The 18,143-nt window shown below is 39.6% G+C and overlaps 1 protein-coding gene across 2 annotated transcripts in view; it reads right to left on the reverse strand.

Annotated features, from left to right (window-relative positions):
* CFAP69 (cilia and flagella associated protein 69) overlaps positions 1–18,143 on the reverse strand; it is a 49,049-nt gene that overhangs the window by 16,545 nt on the left and 14,361 nt on the right. For both annotated transcript variants that reach the window (XM_006259628.4, XM_059729023.1), the window contains 10 exons: positions 16,566–16,642; positions 15,135–15,233; positions 11,484–11,633; positions 11,181–11,358; positions 10,118–10,241; positions 5,605–5,653; positions 5,366–5,487; positions 4,368–4,584; positions 2,995–3,159; positions 962–1,080 (listed from right to left, as the gene is read on the reverse strand). In XM_006259628.4, coding sequence (XP_006259690.3) covers positions 962–1,080; positions 2,995–3,159; positions 4,368–4,584; positions 5,366–5,487; positions 5,605–5,653; positions 10,118–10,241; positions 11,181–11,358; positions 11,484–11,633; positions 15,135–15,233; positions 16,566–16,642 — 1,300 coding nt within the window. The remainder of the gene's footprint in view (positions 1–961; positions 1,081–2,994; positions 3,160–4,367; positions 4,585–5,365; positions 5,488–5,604; positions 5,654–10,117; positions 10,242–11,180; positions 11,359–11,483; positions 11,634–15,134; positions 15,234–16,565; positions 16,643–18,143) is intronic.

Here is an 18,143-nt window from a genome sequence, read left to right on the forward strand (position 1 = left end):
GGGAACAGGGTTGCCAACTATCCACAAATTTAGAGACACTCTGTAAATAACTAGGCTAAAAACACCTGTCTGTAAAATCTGTAAAAAATAATAATAAAAAAATAAAAAAAATAAAATTGAGCCATCCATAAGAACCACAAAGCTGACAGAGTGTGACTGAAGCTCCATGGCAGTAGCTGCAAGTGTTCCTTGTGGGAGGCAGCCTGGAAGCACAGACAGAGCACAACAGAGCCATCTGGTGTTTGAACAGGAGTGCAACAATCTGAGCTCTTGGGCTCTGTGGCTCATGGGACTGTCTGTAGCTCCTTCCCCAATTCTGATCCATGTACTGGCACTGTTGCATTCATCTGCCTGTAACGCTGCTAGGCGTAGGTATGCAGATAGTAGTCCTTTAGTGGGTGGGGTCTGTGCTGCGACAGGGGGAGTGGGGCTGGTGGGGTTAAGGCGGGGTGGGGGGGGGCAGTGTGGTACAGGGTGCAGTCAGGGGCAATGTTTTTATTATGGTTGCTGTTAAACCCCAAGTTTGAACCTAGCCCTTGTCCATGTCCTAGAAGAAGGGTTACATTTACATTATGTAAAACATGTGTTAGTAAAAAATATTTGGTTGCAGACAGGAGTTCATTTGTCTTGGGTGGCAATCTTGGTGGGGAAGGGTACAGGCACTTGCTCCTGCACAAGAGAGATCTTCCTGGTTGAAAAAGGAAGATCTTTCTCCTAGATCCAGCATGGATTCCCCTGAAAGAAACTGCACAAACATAAATATGTTCCCAGTTTCTAGCAGGAAATCAGCATTTCTCCTGCTAGAAATGTAATTCCTGTTCTTATGTTAGCTGTCAATCAACTTTAACCTGTAAGTGATCAGTTACAAATGACACTTGCCTTTGAAGAAAACCAAGAGTGTGATTTAACGAAAAGAAATATTTTTACTTTTCTTATTTGAATAAAGCAGAAGGATACAAACCTTTCTGTGGAGATCATTCTCACAAACAATAGACAGGATGAGTAATATATCAGTCTGAATCTCCAGTATGATGGCATCTTCCTTTTCTTTAGATATGTTTGCTGCATACTTTAAGAGATCTACAAATTAATTATTAATGTGAATGTCCTATTGCTCATGTTCCTTTGTAACTGTATCTAGCTACGGCTCATATTTTTAAAATCAACTTTCCAATCCAGTCTACCACAATCCACCATAAAATATATATTTCCTAAGCTTTCCAAAAGTTCATGCAACCTGTATGTAGGGCTGGAAGGGCACCTCCTGAGCCATTAAGTGCACTCACCTGCATTCACAGGAATACACTTAAGCAAGGAATAGTACTCAAGAAGACAACTAGGTTGTAATCTTTACTTTTGTGGACTGAAGCTAATTAAACTATGTATAGTAAAGCTATGTTATCCAGCACTTTACCACCTGGAACACTCCATTAACTGGCATCTGTTATAGATGGCATCTGTTGTTTATGGCAGTGGATTGATGCAGCAAAAGCGAAACCCTAAGTCCCACCATGGCACTTCTGGTTTCTCTGAGTCCCACTTCTTCCTTGAGGACCACGGCCCGGGGCAAAGCAGCCTGCACGGGGCTCCCCTCTCCGTCCCCTGGCACACTGATGCCGTGAAGTGAAAGCCCTGGTGCACTGGCAAAGATGCCTCCACCCACTGGAGATAAGCTCTCAGATAACCAGCATATTTGATTAACTGGCACCCCCATTCCCCATGGATGCTGGATAACAGAGCTTTTACAGTATTTAATAAGAATTCCCATGGAAATGTTGCATCCAAACATTTTGTGATGAATATAAGGCACAAAATCCTGGCTTCACTGACCTCAATGGGAATTTTGCCATTGTCTATAATGGGGCCAGAATTTCATCTGTGGATATAGTCTTTCTCCTTACAATGGACCTTATATTATAGGCCATCTCCTGATTCCCAGATCATTCTGATACTTGATTTCTTTAATTCTGACTCTACTGTATTACTGAAAGGTTTTATTTTTAAAAAAGAATAAAATTAATACAACTCTTAATTTAAGAACTGACACGTATTAAAAATAATAAATAATGTGACAGTGGATGCAACTTACTGAATATGGAAAGGTCTCAGGACTGAACAGCCTTTATTCTGCCACTCATTTATTTTCTGCTATACATACCTTATTAGCCAACAGACACACCACAAGCCTCTTATTTATACTGAGGCCGCTGTATACCAATCTGACAGCGCACACAGACTGTAAAGTGAGCTTTAATTAAATTTCTGCTTATTTTGAGTCCCTTTTCATTTCCAGAGTACAGTATAAATGAGTATCAGGGTAATGGTATCTAACTGTTCCTACTAACCTCAATAGGATTTCTGCCATTTATTTCAAACACAGGATTTCAGCTGTAATCATGCATGTAAATTTACATGGCGATTTAGATGGTTCAAACCCAGGAATATCTGCAATCACCACCTACATCATTGATTCATATCAGTTCAGTCAAGTATGCATAAAAGTATTATCTAAAGCAATCTATTCTCAGCACACTTACTATTGTAGGTATTCATGTGTTAAACACCACCCCCACTTTGTAGAATTACTTAATGAGGATAGTAATACACTCTCTTTCTTACACTCGTGGCCTCTTCCCAACGGGACTGAAGAATCCTTTGGCTTGATGTCTGTGAAGAGCTAAAATACAATGGGTCTCCTTGTTCATGATTACGTTTGCCATCAGTTTATACAGAAAATATTCTATACATAATTGCTTTAAAACTAAATGTATTTGCTGAAATGCCACAAAATTAAAATAAATCAAATAAATTAAATTTTAAATGGACTGTCTTAATGCTTTTATAGTATGCCTGTGTACTCACATGTTTAAAGAGTCAGCTGATAAGTATTAAAAACTAAAAGCACAAGAACACAGATGGATTTTTGTGCATCCTACTACCAAAGGAGGAATAACCATACATTTTATAAATATGACAACATAAATCATGCTTTACCTAACAGCTGGCTAATTGCTCCCTGATCACAGAGATCGAGGTTCACAGCATTGTCACAAAGGGACACCACAGGTCTCAGCACTCTCAGACTGTAGCGCATTTGTGAAAGTTTGTTGCCACGACCACCTGTACCATGGAAACTGTTACCTTGACCAAAGAAGGGATCTGTAGAAAAATCCGAATGAATACCTTCCTTTGTAACACAGCATATATTCAGAATAAAGATGTGTTAAAAGGCAGATGATGGATTACAAATTTTAAATAAACCAAAACCAAATAACTAACTGTTAATGTTACAAGAGCTAACAAGATTTAAACAAACCTTTCTTGTTTAAAAATAGTTTTCTAATAATATTATTTTTGGGATTCTCATATTATTAATCATGTCATATTCTATTAAGATAACATTTGTTTTTATTACAACAGAGATGTGTTTTTAATTATTCCAACAATTTAGTTAGTGCCGGTTAATGTTACAATCTGCAGCTGGAAACCTGTGCTCCCATATGACACATTAAGCGCGTCTGGTGATCTCAGTCTTGTTCCACTGATTATTTGTCCCCATCAGAAAAGACAAGTAACCAATTTTGTCAAACTTAGGTGAAGGAAGTACTCAAAAAGACCATAAAAAAAGCAGGTCAGCAGGCATGTACTGAGCATCAGGCATGTTTACATGAGACATTTACTGTGCAGTAGACTAATTAGCTACTCAGTAAACATCGTGCATCTACATGTGTGCCCCTATTAGGCTGGAGTAAACAAATTTTCTCTACAGCAGCATGTATGTAGACGCTGCCCTGGCTGGCTGGGGCACAAGGGTGCTTCAGTGTGAGGACTGCCTGCCAGCTAGCTCTGCCCTGAAGCACTCTAGTGCCCCAGCAAGCCCCTCCACAGCATGTTGAGCTGGGGGGAACAGCACCAGGCTGGCAGGCTGATCTGCAGGACCCCCTGCCAACCATGGCTGCTTTTACCTGGCTCAACATGCTATGCTCCCAGGTACACATGTAAAAACACACCCAGGAGCAATACATTTCAGTGCTTACTGCACTGGAGTTTATTCATATGTATTAATATGCACATATAGACACATCCAGTGTGTAGAAAAGTGGAGAGTACTGAATAATGACATATTGGATTTAGCCAGTGTTACCAGCTGCTTGCTTTCTTCAGTACAAAAATTCATCATAATTTAACTAATTTTGTAATTTGAATGTTTTTCAAAAATAGGAAAACAGATTACTGTCTCATGTGCCCCATTTAAATAAAAATGTACTCTGCGTTTTGTCGTAATGCTTTTTCTAACAAAATAAATGTGTCCGGAGGAGTTGCATTTTCAGGTCTATGGAGTGTGATGGAGATAGACATCTACTCACCTTGGCCCACACACCATTCCAGGAACATAAGGAGCCGAGTATTCCCTTGGCAGGTCATATAGTCATCTATTAACAAAGGAGCCACTGAAGCTAAGGTAGCAATTGCATGAAGCTGTAATTCTTCATACTGGGCAGCAGACCAATCATGAACACCAGGCTTTTCATTTGGTTTTACATAATAAAATAATGCTAGGATCACTTTCCCCTCACTAAGTAGCTGCAGGTTCAAGAGAGAAATAGGATACAAGTGGTCACCTGTAAATAAGCAAAAATCTAAGGCTACTTATTTTTAAGCAGCTTTTAAACTCTGTTATTTGCAATTCCCTCTTTGAAATTTTTAAAACCCAAACTCTCTCTGGAAAGCATCTTTCAGAAACTAGCAAATGGCAACCAGGAAGATACATAGTTCCTAGCTTATTGCATCCTATCAGTAGTCAGTGGATGAGCCCTGTTCCTACTGAGATTGTTCTAAATGATAAGTGATAATAATTTTCTTAATTTCTTTTAAGTCATTTTCTTGCATAATGTTATTATGCAAGAAAGTACTCAGGACATGACAGGTCTACACAGGAAAATTACCCACTGCTTGCAATGAAAATCAGGAACAAGTACAGCTAAATTTGTGCTAAATACAGTTCCATTGCAAATGTAAACAGAAGACAGTTCGGGTTCTGCACCATTTCAGTTAACTGTGGTTTCTGAATGTAGTTTGTCCTGGTCTTCAGCTGCATTTAAGCACTGCTCTGCACTCACTTCCTAGCAACAGGCAATATTCCTACTGTGGAATAGGTTTGCATCACCTCTAAAAATAGGAACTATATATCACACTAAAGCGACAGCACTTGGTCTGATAGTAAGTATGCTGTAAGATTATGAATTCTAGAATTAGAGGGACACATTATTTATGGGCTGCATTGATACGGATAGTAAAAAGATACTGCTCTGATCACTATGGCCCTTTCTTATTTATTTATATCACCTCTTCAATTATGACTTACCTGTACAGCACAGAGATCCTTAGCTAAGACTGCAACAATGTTAAACAGCAACTTTTTCATCTCAAAATCCTCGTAACTGTAGGTAAATTTAAATCCTCTTGACAAGTGATTATAGATTTTAACTGTGAAGGAAGTTATAGCCAAATTACAATTAAGTACACAAAGATCAAGATGACATTTAAGAAATAATATATGCATTTTGCATGTTAAATATTTTTAGTTAAAACGAAACTTCTTACCTTCACTAAATGTTGCTAATAGTATTAACTGCTTGGTAAAACCACTTTCCTAATGGACACAAAAATAAATAAGCTTAATTAGATCAGTGCCTGTACTTTCATTTTATGTTTTACTTTCTTCTTGACAATACCTCAAAGTGTCATTCATCTTTTGTCAGTGCACTCAGTATTTTACCAAAAATAGGTAATACATTTTTGTAGCATTGTAATTAACTAAGGATGCAATCACTTATTAATTCGGTCTAAGGGTACAAACAAATCTCATTCTACAAAAAATACATACAAGTATGTGGAAGCTTCAGAAGAAAGATCAGCTTTCACTGGTCAAATCTAACACAGACTAACACAATGCTCTGACAATGAGCTATAGTTCAATCACTAAGTGATTCAATCCCTGTTCATTTGTGAGCATATATTTTTTGTGCATGCATTTGTTCACACCTTGATTTATCTGGGTTCAAGTTATACTTGTAAATGTGATCTGTACCTTCAAATACTAGAATTAACAATGCTTATATAGGAACCATAAGTAAAAGGGCTTACGGTCAAGACTCACAGGGACAGAGCCAGGACCAGCATAGAACTGGCCCAGAAAATCAAAAGAAATATAACATGTCTGTCAGCACTTCTCACTTTCAAGATGCAACCAGGAAAAACTGTGCTTATATTTTTCTGAGCAATAATCTGAAATCCAAAAAAACAGCAACAAAGCCTGACCCAAATCTCACACTTCTAGTAAACAGAACAAAATTGCAATGATCACTACTAAGTCTGTTTGCCAGATTAAAAGAAAACAAAAGACTTTTGCAATACTCAAAATAATAAATGGTTTTTTTACTATGTTCAGTGTTAATTTAATGGCCATTTATTTATGATTTAAATGGTTTAATTTATGATATATGATTTAACAATTGTTTAACAAAGATAATGTACTGGCCTATTAAACATTAATATTTTCCTCAGAATATTAATTAATTAGTAAACTCAGATGGAAACTGATGAATGATTACCATACAAGAATTTTACAATGTAGCAGCAAGAATTTTACTCAGATAGTCTAAGATGTATTTTTACATGCAATTTTACAATTTACTTGTGACAAGACATAATTCATTTCACATTTGAGGATTCAAATTCAGAGAGTTGGGGGGCAAGATCCCATGGAGACAAATCTTAGAAGAAAAACTGTCCAGGAGAGTTGGCGATAGCTTAAGTTGTACAAGTATGTCAGAAGCAAAAGGAATACTACAAGTATGTCCTCCTCTTAGTGAATGGGGGGGGGAGGCAAAAATAATGGGTGAAGGAATGCACAAGGTAAGCATGGGAGACTCTGCTGTAGTACTGAGTACTGAGTTCTCCCAGGTAGAAAAGACACAGTCTGTGGAAAAAGTAAATAGGTGGAAGTTAGGAAGGCAATGGGTAGAAAAAGAGGGGAGGGGAGGAAAGGGGAAAAAATGTGTAAACAGTAAGTTCAGGCAGGTACCTGGTGAATCAGATGTCAGACAGGTTGTACCTGATTCACCAGGTACCTGCCTGAACTTACCATTTATACCCAGCTGCCTTACTTGGGTTGCAGCCTTACCTGGGTTACCCAGGGCTGCAGCAGCAGTGATTCTGCTGCTTGGAGCCTAGTCAGCAGCCGGCGGCCCGGCTCTGCTTTTGAGCAGCGTGTATTGCCCATGCAAGCGCTGCTCCGCTTTTTTCTCCACGAGTTTTTTGACAACCCACACCCCCCGGGATATCCAGGCATCAAAAAACCCACAGGAAAAAAAAAAAAAGCAGCGCGGAGAACATCTAAATGTGCAGTATGCGATGCCGCAAATGTGTTTGCAGCACTGCATATCATATGGCTGAGCTCGTCTGGATGCAGCCAATGTTTCCTTAAGACAATTGACTCTTAACTGCCTGAACAGAAATACCACTGTTGCTGCTTGGCAAAGTGTTTCCATTCCAGGCAGAAAAATCAGCTTCCCTGCCTGAAACATGCACCCAAATTTTGGGGGGTTGATTTTTGGGGGGAAAAAAAGGTGCAGGTGGTATATGAGTAAATATGGTATATAACTAGTATTATGGATCATCATGTTCAAAGAGTGATCCTCAATGATTCAATGTCTAATTCGGAGAAGGTGTCAAATAGGGTTCTCCAGGGTCTATTTGAGTAAAATATTTTTAATATCTTCTCTAAATGATTTGCAAGATGGGATTGAGCATACATTTAGTACATTTGTAGACTTGGTGTAGTTGCGGATATGCCAAAGGGTAGGATTAAGATTTAGAATGACCTTGATAAATTGGAGAAATGGGCCAAAATTAACTGAATAAAAATCAATAAGGACAAGTGCAAGAGTCTTGTACTTGGTATGGAATAATGACATGCTCAGATACAGACTGGAGAATGACTGGCTAGGCAGGAATACTGTAGAAAGGATCCTGGCAGTTACAGTGGACCATAAGATGAATATGAGCCAAAAATGTGCTTTTACTGGACAACTCCCCCCAGTAACACATTGGGTTCTATTATAGTTTCATAGTTGGTAGGGTTGGAAGGGACCTGAGGAGATCATCTAGTCCGACCCCCTGCCGTGGCAGGAAAGAGTATTGGGGTCAAATGACCCTGGCCAGATGTTCGTCCAGCCTATTAATAGGAGTGCTTCTTGCAAGTCAAAAAGGAGTCATTTTTCCACTCTATTTGGCACAAGTGAGGCCTTACCTGGAGTACTGTATCCAGTTTGGGGCACTATACTATCAGAAAGCCAGGAACAAATTGGGAAGAGTCTAGCAGAGAGCAACAAAAATTATTAGAGGTCTATAAACAGACTTATGAGAAAAGGTTGGAAGGTCCAAGATGATTTACTCTGGAGAAGAGAAGACTAAGAGAAGATTTGGTAACAGTCTTCAAATACCTGAAGGCTGGGGATAAAAAGGATAGTGACAGACTGTTCTTTTTTGGCAGAGACAAGGAGTCATGAGCAGGAGCCATGTGCAGCATAGTCCTGAACTGACTGGAGCAGAAGCTACTGGATCTGATATGGGAGTGGGGAAGGGGGGAATCTGTAGGCCAATAGACCAGTCCAGGATCATTCATCTGGCCCTGCCAGATGAGTTCAACACCCCTGTGTTAAATGATAAATTTGAGGTTTGTGTAGTTATCTGAGATGACATATTACTAAAAAGTGAAAATTTCAGAAGAGAATTCCTCTGAGATTACCAAAACTAGACTCAATCCACTCCTTGTGTTAGAAAATGTTTCTGCCTACCCATCCCTTGCGCCTTTTGCATGAACACCACAAACAATGTAAAATGACTATATTAGCAGTAGGTTAAATGATTAACTGACAACACAACAGCTCAGACACAGCTACTGCTGGGAGCTGCTCTGGGTTCTCTGGGCCCTTTGACTGGGGGAGAGGTGGGGATGGGGGCAAACCCAGTCAGACAACACAGCCCAAGTGAAGCCCTGTGCTGGGAGGGAGGTAGCACCTGTGAATGAGCAGCTAATCACTTAATTGATAAGATATTAGACTGCTCCCCATTTTCCTCTTCAGCTATGGGCACTAGGCCCCCTTCTCCCTCCTCTCCTCCCTCTCTCCTCCTTTTCACTCCTCCCTCCCTCTCTCCTGCCTGCTCTGTTGCCTTTTAATTCTTGCTTGGGCACTGCACAGCTTCCCTTCCCCCCTTCCCTGATAGACTGCACCCACCCCAGCTAAAAGATAACCAAGATAACCAATTGTCATTGCACTTATCATTTAAATGATTAATCGTTTAAACTTTCATATCCCTAATAAGTAGTACAAAACTAGTCCACACTGAAAAGATTGTTTTTCCATCACAGAATACACGTTTTTTCCCAGAATGAATGACAGCACTCATTTCCTCTTTTTCTCTCCTGGATGCATCCTTTGAGTTGATATGCAGGCTGTCATAAAACATATGGTATCTCAATGGAGTGCCCCATTGTGTGTGATGAAAAGGGAAAAATTATTATGCGTCTAACTCTACCTGCAGTCAAAAATATATTTTAAAACTTTTATAGTTGCTTATTTCACTTTTAAATTACAATGAACATTCCAAAATGATTACTGGAAAAAGAAGAAGCCTTAATGAAATACTGTTATGCTATATTTCAAATTATACGAATTGCACAGAAACATCTTTGAATGTAAGCCTCCTAGTGATGTAGTCCAAAAATAGCAGGCAGTTGATCTAAATATGCTGGAACGTGTTTGCTTAATTTCAGTCTGCGATGATTCTACATAGAAATTATAAATCTAACCTGCAAAACAGAGAATGAAAAGAAAACTTGAAATGTACAGTAAATGACTTTGATTATTCTAGGAGACTGTGTAGTTAGGTAAACTCCCACTTCTCGGGAAGCTTACTGTAATACAAATAAACCTAAAATTTTCCAGTCAATATGTAAGATCCCCTATACGACAGGAACAGTCTAGGAAAATGGGACTCATTCTAAATGGACAGATTACAAGCCTGTAATACTCAAAACAGAGATACTTACAATCATTGGTGCTTCAAGGTTTTCAGCTATGAGGGTGGCTATCACTAAGAGGTCATTTCTTAGTTGTCGATCATAATGGCGGAAACCATGCATAAGTAGATTCATAAATACTTCCTTTAAGGCACTTTGAAGAAAATGAAAGTCAGAGCTTTACCCTTTTTTCACATTCTATTTTTATAGCACCAGTGTTGAAGAATTCAATTTCCACATCATACTTTTCAAAGTCTTGATTAGAGTTCAGGTACAAACCAAATAACTGTTAATTTTTAAAAATTATTTAAAATGATATATTTTAAAATATATTTTATTTAAAAAAACTGTATACAGCCTAATGAATATCTAATTCAGGAATTCACCAAATAATAATGATTTGTGTTTAGTTGTACCTAATTTGAGTTAAAATTGAATAGTTTTGTGTTGCACTGAATTTATTAAAAAATCTTTTTAATCAAGCAGGGGAATGCTTAATTGTACCTTGCTCCCTCATTAAAATGCATTCTAAGTAAGCCAGAAATGCTTATGCTTTCATAAGCAACAGCTCACTTCATCTGAAGCTTTGAAAAGACATGCAGAGAGCAAGTTATCACATAGGAGCGATATTTACTTGTGAGCCTGCTTTCTGCATGTCCTTTCATAGCATCTTATTAAGTGAGCTCTTGCTCCTGAAAGCTCAGTCTCTACCCTGCCTTCTGCCTGACTAACATGGCTAACCATCTCTTTCTGCTTGTTAATTAATGAAACCACCTATTTACCCCAGGCAAGGATAGGAGACTGAGTCTTGTATTTTATAACATAATTTATTATCAATTTTATAATACTTCAACCTTAATATACTTCATTTATTTAAGGTCTGATTCTTCAGTGATTCCATTATGCAAGATCAGGACAGCAATAATTACTGGTAAGAGTATGACTTCCACTATCCTTTTGTCCCTTCTTTCAATATACTTGAAACAACTCCACCCCGTCCCAAAATACCCAATTCTGCCATCCCCTGAAACACATTATCTTAAAATGTTTCAAAATTGCAATGCTTATTTACATAATATTTCCTTAGACTTACTATATGCATTCCAAGTTACTGAGCTGATTAACAATTTCTTCCTGGGGGGTGTTTTCTAATAAATTCCATAAGATTTCTGATGAACGAAACAGTAGTTGTCCAGAGGGATCAACATCATTTAGATGAGAACAGATTCTACTGGCTGCTTGGGCTTTCATCATAAGTTTGCAATTTACTCCTGGAATTAGAAAAGTCTGAATAATTAACTCCCTGTAGTTTGGTAATTGTTTTAGGTGTATATAAAGAACAGAATGTTTGATGATCTGAAATAATGAGATTGTTAAAAGAACATCTTGTACTAACCAGAGCTGGAAAGATGCTGTAAGGCTTTAAGTACCCATAACTTCTCAGCAAGTTGATTCTCAACTAATGCCAGTGACAAAACTAGAGTTTCTGCTAATCCTCCTAATTCAGCCATTTGTATCTTATAGTTTGCAACTGTTCGCTGATAACCTGTACAAACAAATGTTGAAAATTTAAGTATTTAGACATGCATAGTTTCTCTTATTAACATAATATTTATCCTGCCTTCAAAAGGAAGATAATCTTCAATGTTCTAAAATTACTGAAAAAGTGAAACTTCCAATAACTAAAAAGTGGTGATGATGTATTGTAGTACATTTGTATTGTAGTACACATTTGTGCTACAATAATGCCTAGAAGCATGGTCTAAGATCATGGCTCTATCTTGCTCAATGTGCTGTTCAAACACATCTACCTTATGTGGAAGCATGGGAAAAATCTCTACAGAAATTCTACCAGGACTTTAACAAGTTCTGTCCCTCCCTCAGATTAACCCTTTGAGTACTCTTACCCTGCAAATTTATTTCTTGCACACCGCTGTGAAACTTTGCAATGGCCGCAAAAATACCACATTGTACCAAAAACAAGCCAACTGCTACATTACCAGCTCTCATCCCAAGCACACCACTAAATCCATTGTCTCCAGCCAAACCCTTTTCCCTGCTCTCCCCCGCCCACCGGCCTCTCTGGCACCATGTGGTTCCTGGCTGCAGCGAGACAGGAGCCAGCAGCAGTAGGACGCGGGGGGAGCTGGTGGTAGGACTAAACAGCTGCAGTAGCAAAGGGAAATTCAGATAGGGAGGGGGGAGGGTGGCAAGGGAGGACCGCAGGTGATCGCTCCAGTCCTCGGAGCCAGGCTGGGACGGCTCCTGCGGTCCTCCCCTGCTACCCTCCCCCCTTCTTATCTGAATGTCCCTTTGCTGCTGTGGCTGCTTAGTCCTGCCGCCACCTCCCCCTGGGTCCTACTGCTGCTGGCTCCTGTCATCTCTGACAGGCAGGCAGGGGCAGATAAATATTAATTTTCTAGATTTTTTAGGGGCCCCACAGGCCAGACAGAATGGCCTAGTGGGCTGGATCTGGCCTGCGGGCTATATTTTGCCCACCCCTGCTTTACTTCCTATACTGACTAACACAGTTCCTACATAAAACAATAAATGGACACAGATGCGGCATCAAATCCAAAACCACACAAAAGCCCATGGCAAAACACTTTACTCTCCCTAGAGATTAACTGACCTCAGGGTCGCTGTCCTTAAAAAAACCCAAAAAACCCCCCAACCCCAGCAAGAAACAAACCAACAGACAAAAACTTTAAAAACAACTTGAATGTGGAATTGCAGAACAAATATCATCTACAGATGACATCCTATTAACCTTAGTCTCAGCAGGGACCATGGATTCTTATCCCATTACCCAGACTATTTGTTACTCCAAGGACCCTCCAGGTGTTAAATAACCTGTTTCTCTTAATTGAACTAATTAGTCCTCCTGATTACCTCTCTTAGCAGCCTCCCCTCTCCTTGTGCCACTGCCTTCTATAAAACATTTTCCTTTCTATCCGTCCATTCCTAGTATCTGATAGTCTCATGCCTCTCTGAACCAGTTAGTTCCTAAGGTGCTACTCTGCCCTATATTCTGCCTATCTTCAGAGTAACACACCACCTCTTTCTTCAAACATAAAGAAACAGTCTCTGCTTGGAAATATTGAGAAAGGGCAGAAAGGGAAACAGGCACAGAGAGGTGAAGTGATTTGTCCCAGGTTGAGCAGCAGGGGTCCTGATAGACATGGAAAACAAACAAACAGACAAAAAATGTGCTCTACCAGAAGCAGCAGTGCATTACTTCAACCCAGCTCTGTAGCATCCGTAAAGGTTGGACGCTTCAGTGGTGCTTTTTGTCACTTTTAGCTAAAACCAATTCATTTGGCTATTAGATAAAAGTGCCAAAAAAGCCCCACTAAAGCATCCGATCTCTACAGATATTGGGAAAGCAACTAAGGCACTGCCTCTTCTGGGCAGGTGCTGGGCTCAGCACAGGAGTGTGTCAAGTTTAAAGCGCCGTTTTGATTTGTTTTTCTGTCTGCAAACAGCCCAGGTGTCTAGTAGGCCTGGAGTAGAACTTGGGCCTCTTCAGGTCCCTAGCTTCACATTAATCACATTAGTCAACATGATGTAGTTCTATGACTCACCAACATCACATGGCTTACAATCTGAATTTCTACAACTAATTTTGTTTCTCTTTTGCCCATGTGTACACATATTCATACTTCACTTCTGTAGCGGAAGAAGGGACAGAAGTATCGGAAAAAGCAGCTTGTTTCTATATATTCCCACCTTATCAAACAATAAAGAGGTGGTTAGCCATGTTAGTCATATGAATCTGAAGTCAGGCAGAAGGTAGGACAGGCTGCCTTCTCGGCCTCTCTGAACCAGTTAGTCTGTAAGGTGCCACCTTGGCCTACCTTATCAAACAATACAAAATTGCCTGAACGTTTTCTTAAAAGAATGGATATTTTTAGAATTAAAAAAATAATACTTTTCCCTTTTTTAAAAAAAGATTCTGTTTTAGGCAAACATATCCCATTACTTCCTCTTTAGAAACATTTCCACTTCCCAATGCCTTCAATAGCTTCAACAATATGAATCACCCAGGATTCATGCTTGACATGTGTTCAACATTCTGCCTCTGATGCAGCTAAATAACAGATGCTTAACTTTCAGCATGTAAACAATTTCATTGACCTCAATACAGATACCCAAGTGGCTAAAGTAAAAATGTATGCTGGTGCTTTTCTGGATCTGGGCCAGCATGCCTAGCACCTTGCAGGATCACACCTCAACTTAAACTGTGTTTCTACAAATATTTATATGCACGGTTAACTTTTAACACATACACAATCCCACTGGGAGGAAGAGGAGGGGAAAGACACATGCACATTAGGGAATAGTGTTTACCAAGGGAAAATGCAGTTCCTTATTTCTGAGATAATTTGCCTTATTTTCTAAACATAGACGCACAAAAAAATAAACCAGTATTTCAATACTCAGTCAAAGTCAGGGAAATGACTCACAAGGGTAAAATAAAGCATGCATGGATGTATTTGCAAAACAGGAAGCTTATTTTTTAACAATAAAAACTGGCACATGTACTTTGACAATTCCAGATACCTGGTGCCAAAAGTTTTTTTGCAAGCCACAAAAGCCAGCTCTGTCTGCAACCTGGTATAAACAGGAGGAGATCACACTCTCTCTCGAAACAATACATGTCCAAAATAGAAACCCTCAACCTTTTTCTATTTGGGAGCTCAAACCTATCTACTCCTTCCTTTGATATCACCCATGTTTCAGAGTGTTTGTGCTCCTCCCCAGAATTTTTGCACCATTTAATCTAAAACCCCAACTGTTATAAACAATGCAGGACCAAATTAAACATGAATATACTCTCCTAGCAGTCAGATACGGTCACTGGATACATATTTGATAATGTAATATTTGAAAGATATTTTAAGTTACATTTTATATATTCCTATTGAAATTATATTGATTACACATTTTCCAAGCTATATAGTTAATAAATGTAATTGCTGCAGTTATTTTATCACAGACATTTGATTGTATCATTCTTGTGAGATTTTGAAATGGTGTATATTACCTGAAAGCTGTTTTCTTGGTGGTTTTGCATCATAAAAGCTAATGATACATTTACAAATTTGTATCCTGACTTGAGAACTTGGCACCCTCATTAAGTAACCTGTCAGAAATAAAAGGAAATTATAATTTACAATGAGTTTGACAAAGAGATTAGAGTGCACACTTGGCAAATTTGTGGATGACACCAAGTTTGGTGGAGCTCCAGACACTGGAGGCTAGGGCCAGGGTCTAGAATAGCCTGGGTAACCGGAGAGATGGTTCAGAATCAATCAGATGAAATTCAACAAAAAAAGTGCAAAGTCCTGCATGCACAAATATAGACTGGGGAATGACCAGCTTGGCTGTAGACTGCAGAGAAGGACCTGGGGCTTATAGCAGACCATAAGATTTGTAGTAAGTTTCATAGCTGTTAAGAGCTGGAAGGGACCTTACAGATCATTGGGTCTAGCCCCCAGATGAAAGTGTGCTCTTTTTTTTTTTTTTTGCAACAGAAGTCAATAGCATACTCAGTTGCCTTAATAGGAATGTTACTTGCAAATCGTGGGAAATAATTCTTCTGCTGTATTCAGCACTGGTGAGGCCTCACTTGGAGCACTGTATCCAGTTCTGGGCCCCACACTTCAAGAATGATACGGACAGATTGAAGAATCCAGTGGAGAGGAACAAAAATGATTAGAGGCCTGAGAAGCATGATTTATGAGGAAAAACTGAAAGAACTAGGGTTCTTTAGTCCAGAGAAAAGAAGACTAAAGGGGAGTGGGGAGGAGGATTTGATAAGTCTTCAAATACCTGCAAAGTGATTATAAAGAGGATGGAAATAGGCTTTCTTCTGTGGCCACAGGAGACAGGACTAGATGCAATGGCCTCAAACTGCAGCAGAGGAAATTTAGCTTGGAGATTAGGAGGAACTTTGTGACTATAGGGGTGGCCAAGCATTAGAACAGGCTATGTAGAGAAGCTGTAGAATCTCCATCTGTGGAAATTATCAAGAGCAGCTTAGACACTTGCATGGGCTGGTTTAGTCACGCATGTTCCTGCCTTGAGCAGGAGCTGGACTAGATGACTTCATGAGGTCCCTACCAGCCCTATTTTCCTACAATTCTAAATTTCTCAAAGTAGAATGAACTTAGTCAGCTGATTAAGCTACAGGAATAGGCATATGTAGGTAACCCTCATGGGTTGCCTCACCTACTGGGAAGAAGATAAATAGTCAGTGAGGGTTTTGAGATTTTTGCAAAGATTCACAATTAATGTTGCTCGCAAAAAAAAAAAAAAATTCTAAATACTAAGCAATTCCATATGTTGGCTTATTAGGCTGCAATGACCTGAATTGGACAACAAAATTATATTAAGATTAAATTAAAATAGAGCTAACAATTGTAGTTATTTTTATTATACTGGGTGCTATTGAAGCATAGTAATCTTAACTTACCAAGTTGTGCAATTGATTCTGAGACTGTCTTGGTATAGTTTATTTCATCAGATAATTTATTTTTTAAAAATGGTAACCTGCAAAAAATGGTGAAAACAAATTATTAGGACTGCACTTAAAACACAGCAGAAAACAAGTCTACTAATGTTAATGCCAGCAAGTCAATGAAAATATATATCTTAATTTTTATTTCATGGAATTCTTTTGGAATTAAAACATTTTTTCCTAGGATAAGTGTGTTCTTTATAATACTAATTCTGCTTTCATGATCTGACCATTATATATTTGGATGTGGAAATACATGGCTGTAGACATATGAGCTAAGTACACACGTTCAGGGGCATTAGGGGGAGGTTAAATCAGATCAAAATGGTTCCTAATATCATGTAAGTCAGGATGGGAGGAGCCAGAGGTGGGGCTGGCAGTCCAGCAGGCTGGAGAGGATTGGGGGTCTGCTAGGGGATGGCAGAGAGGTGTGACCCATGAAGGGTAGGGGGGGAAGTCATGGGTGGGGTGGGTGGGGCCAGTGCAACCTGGAGGTGGGGTAGGGGGCAGGCACAACCCATGGGTGGGGTGAGTGGGGCAGGTGCAACCTGCAGGCGGGGGGGCCTGCATTATCTGCGGGTGGGAGGATGTCATGTCCGTTCTCCCCTCCCCGCCCCAGCAAACCACATCCTCATCTCTCTTGCCCCTCCCCATGCCAGGACTTATGTGCTCAGCTCTGACAGGAAACACTGATAAAAGAAGCTCCACCTAGAGCAGCTTGCGGGATGGGGATTGAGAGGGCTGGCTAGGGGGAAGCAAGGGGCCATGGAGGCAAAAAATAGCCCAGTGGGGAGGTGGGGTGAAAAGAGCAGCCCCAGGGCTAGGGCCAGTGGCTGGATTTTCCCAACCCAGGGGCTGCACAAGGAAAGTATACAGAAATTCCATGCACCACTTAGACCTAAACCGAATAAGTCTGATACTACATAGATCCAAATTTATCTTAAACTGGGTTCTGCAATTTTTAGACTGATTTGTGTGCATGGAACTGCTATATAGTTACAGGTTTAGACTGACTGCAAGTCACTGACACCAGGTCTGTAAGAGTAAGGTTGGCACCAAGATCAGTTAAGTTTGAATCAGGTGGCCATTTTGAATCCAGTTTAACCTCACCAAATGTCTGTACTTAGCCATAAACATGGTACACACCAGTGTTCCTTGTATAAATCAATATTATTTCAAAACTGCTAAAAAAAGTTGAAAAACATCTCACTTGAACTTGCTTTCTCTCTACTGTATGCCTTTATTGTAAATTATTCCAGTACTACTTGACATTATAGGTGACAGTCTCACTAAAGCAATTTCACTTGCATGTAAAATTTCCACAGGGAAGCAATTACTAAACCTTGTAACTTACCTGCTACAAGTCCCAGGCTACAGCCAAGCATGTGCATCAGAGATAGAAAAAGGAACCTTTATTTGGGTAGGACTTCCAGCAATATGGAAACTTTGAACCATTAATTTGACTCCACCTAACTTAAACACTATCCTTTCTTTAAAACAGGATATTGTTAGAACAAATGCATTACCATTTAG

Source organism: Alligator mississippiensis, chromosome 5 (assembly GCF_030867095.1).
Source record: "Alligator mississippiensis isolate rAllMis1 chromosome 5, rAllMis1, whole genome shotgun sequence".
NCBI lineage: Eukaryota > Metazoa > Chordata > Crocodylia > Alligatoridae > Alligator > Alligator mississippiensis.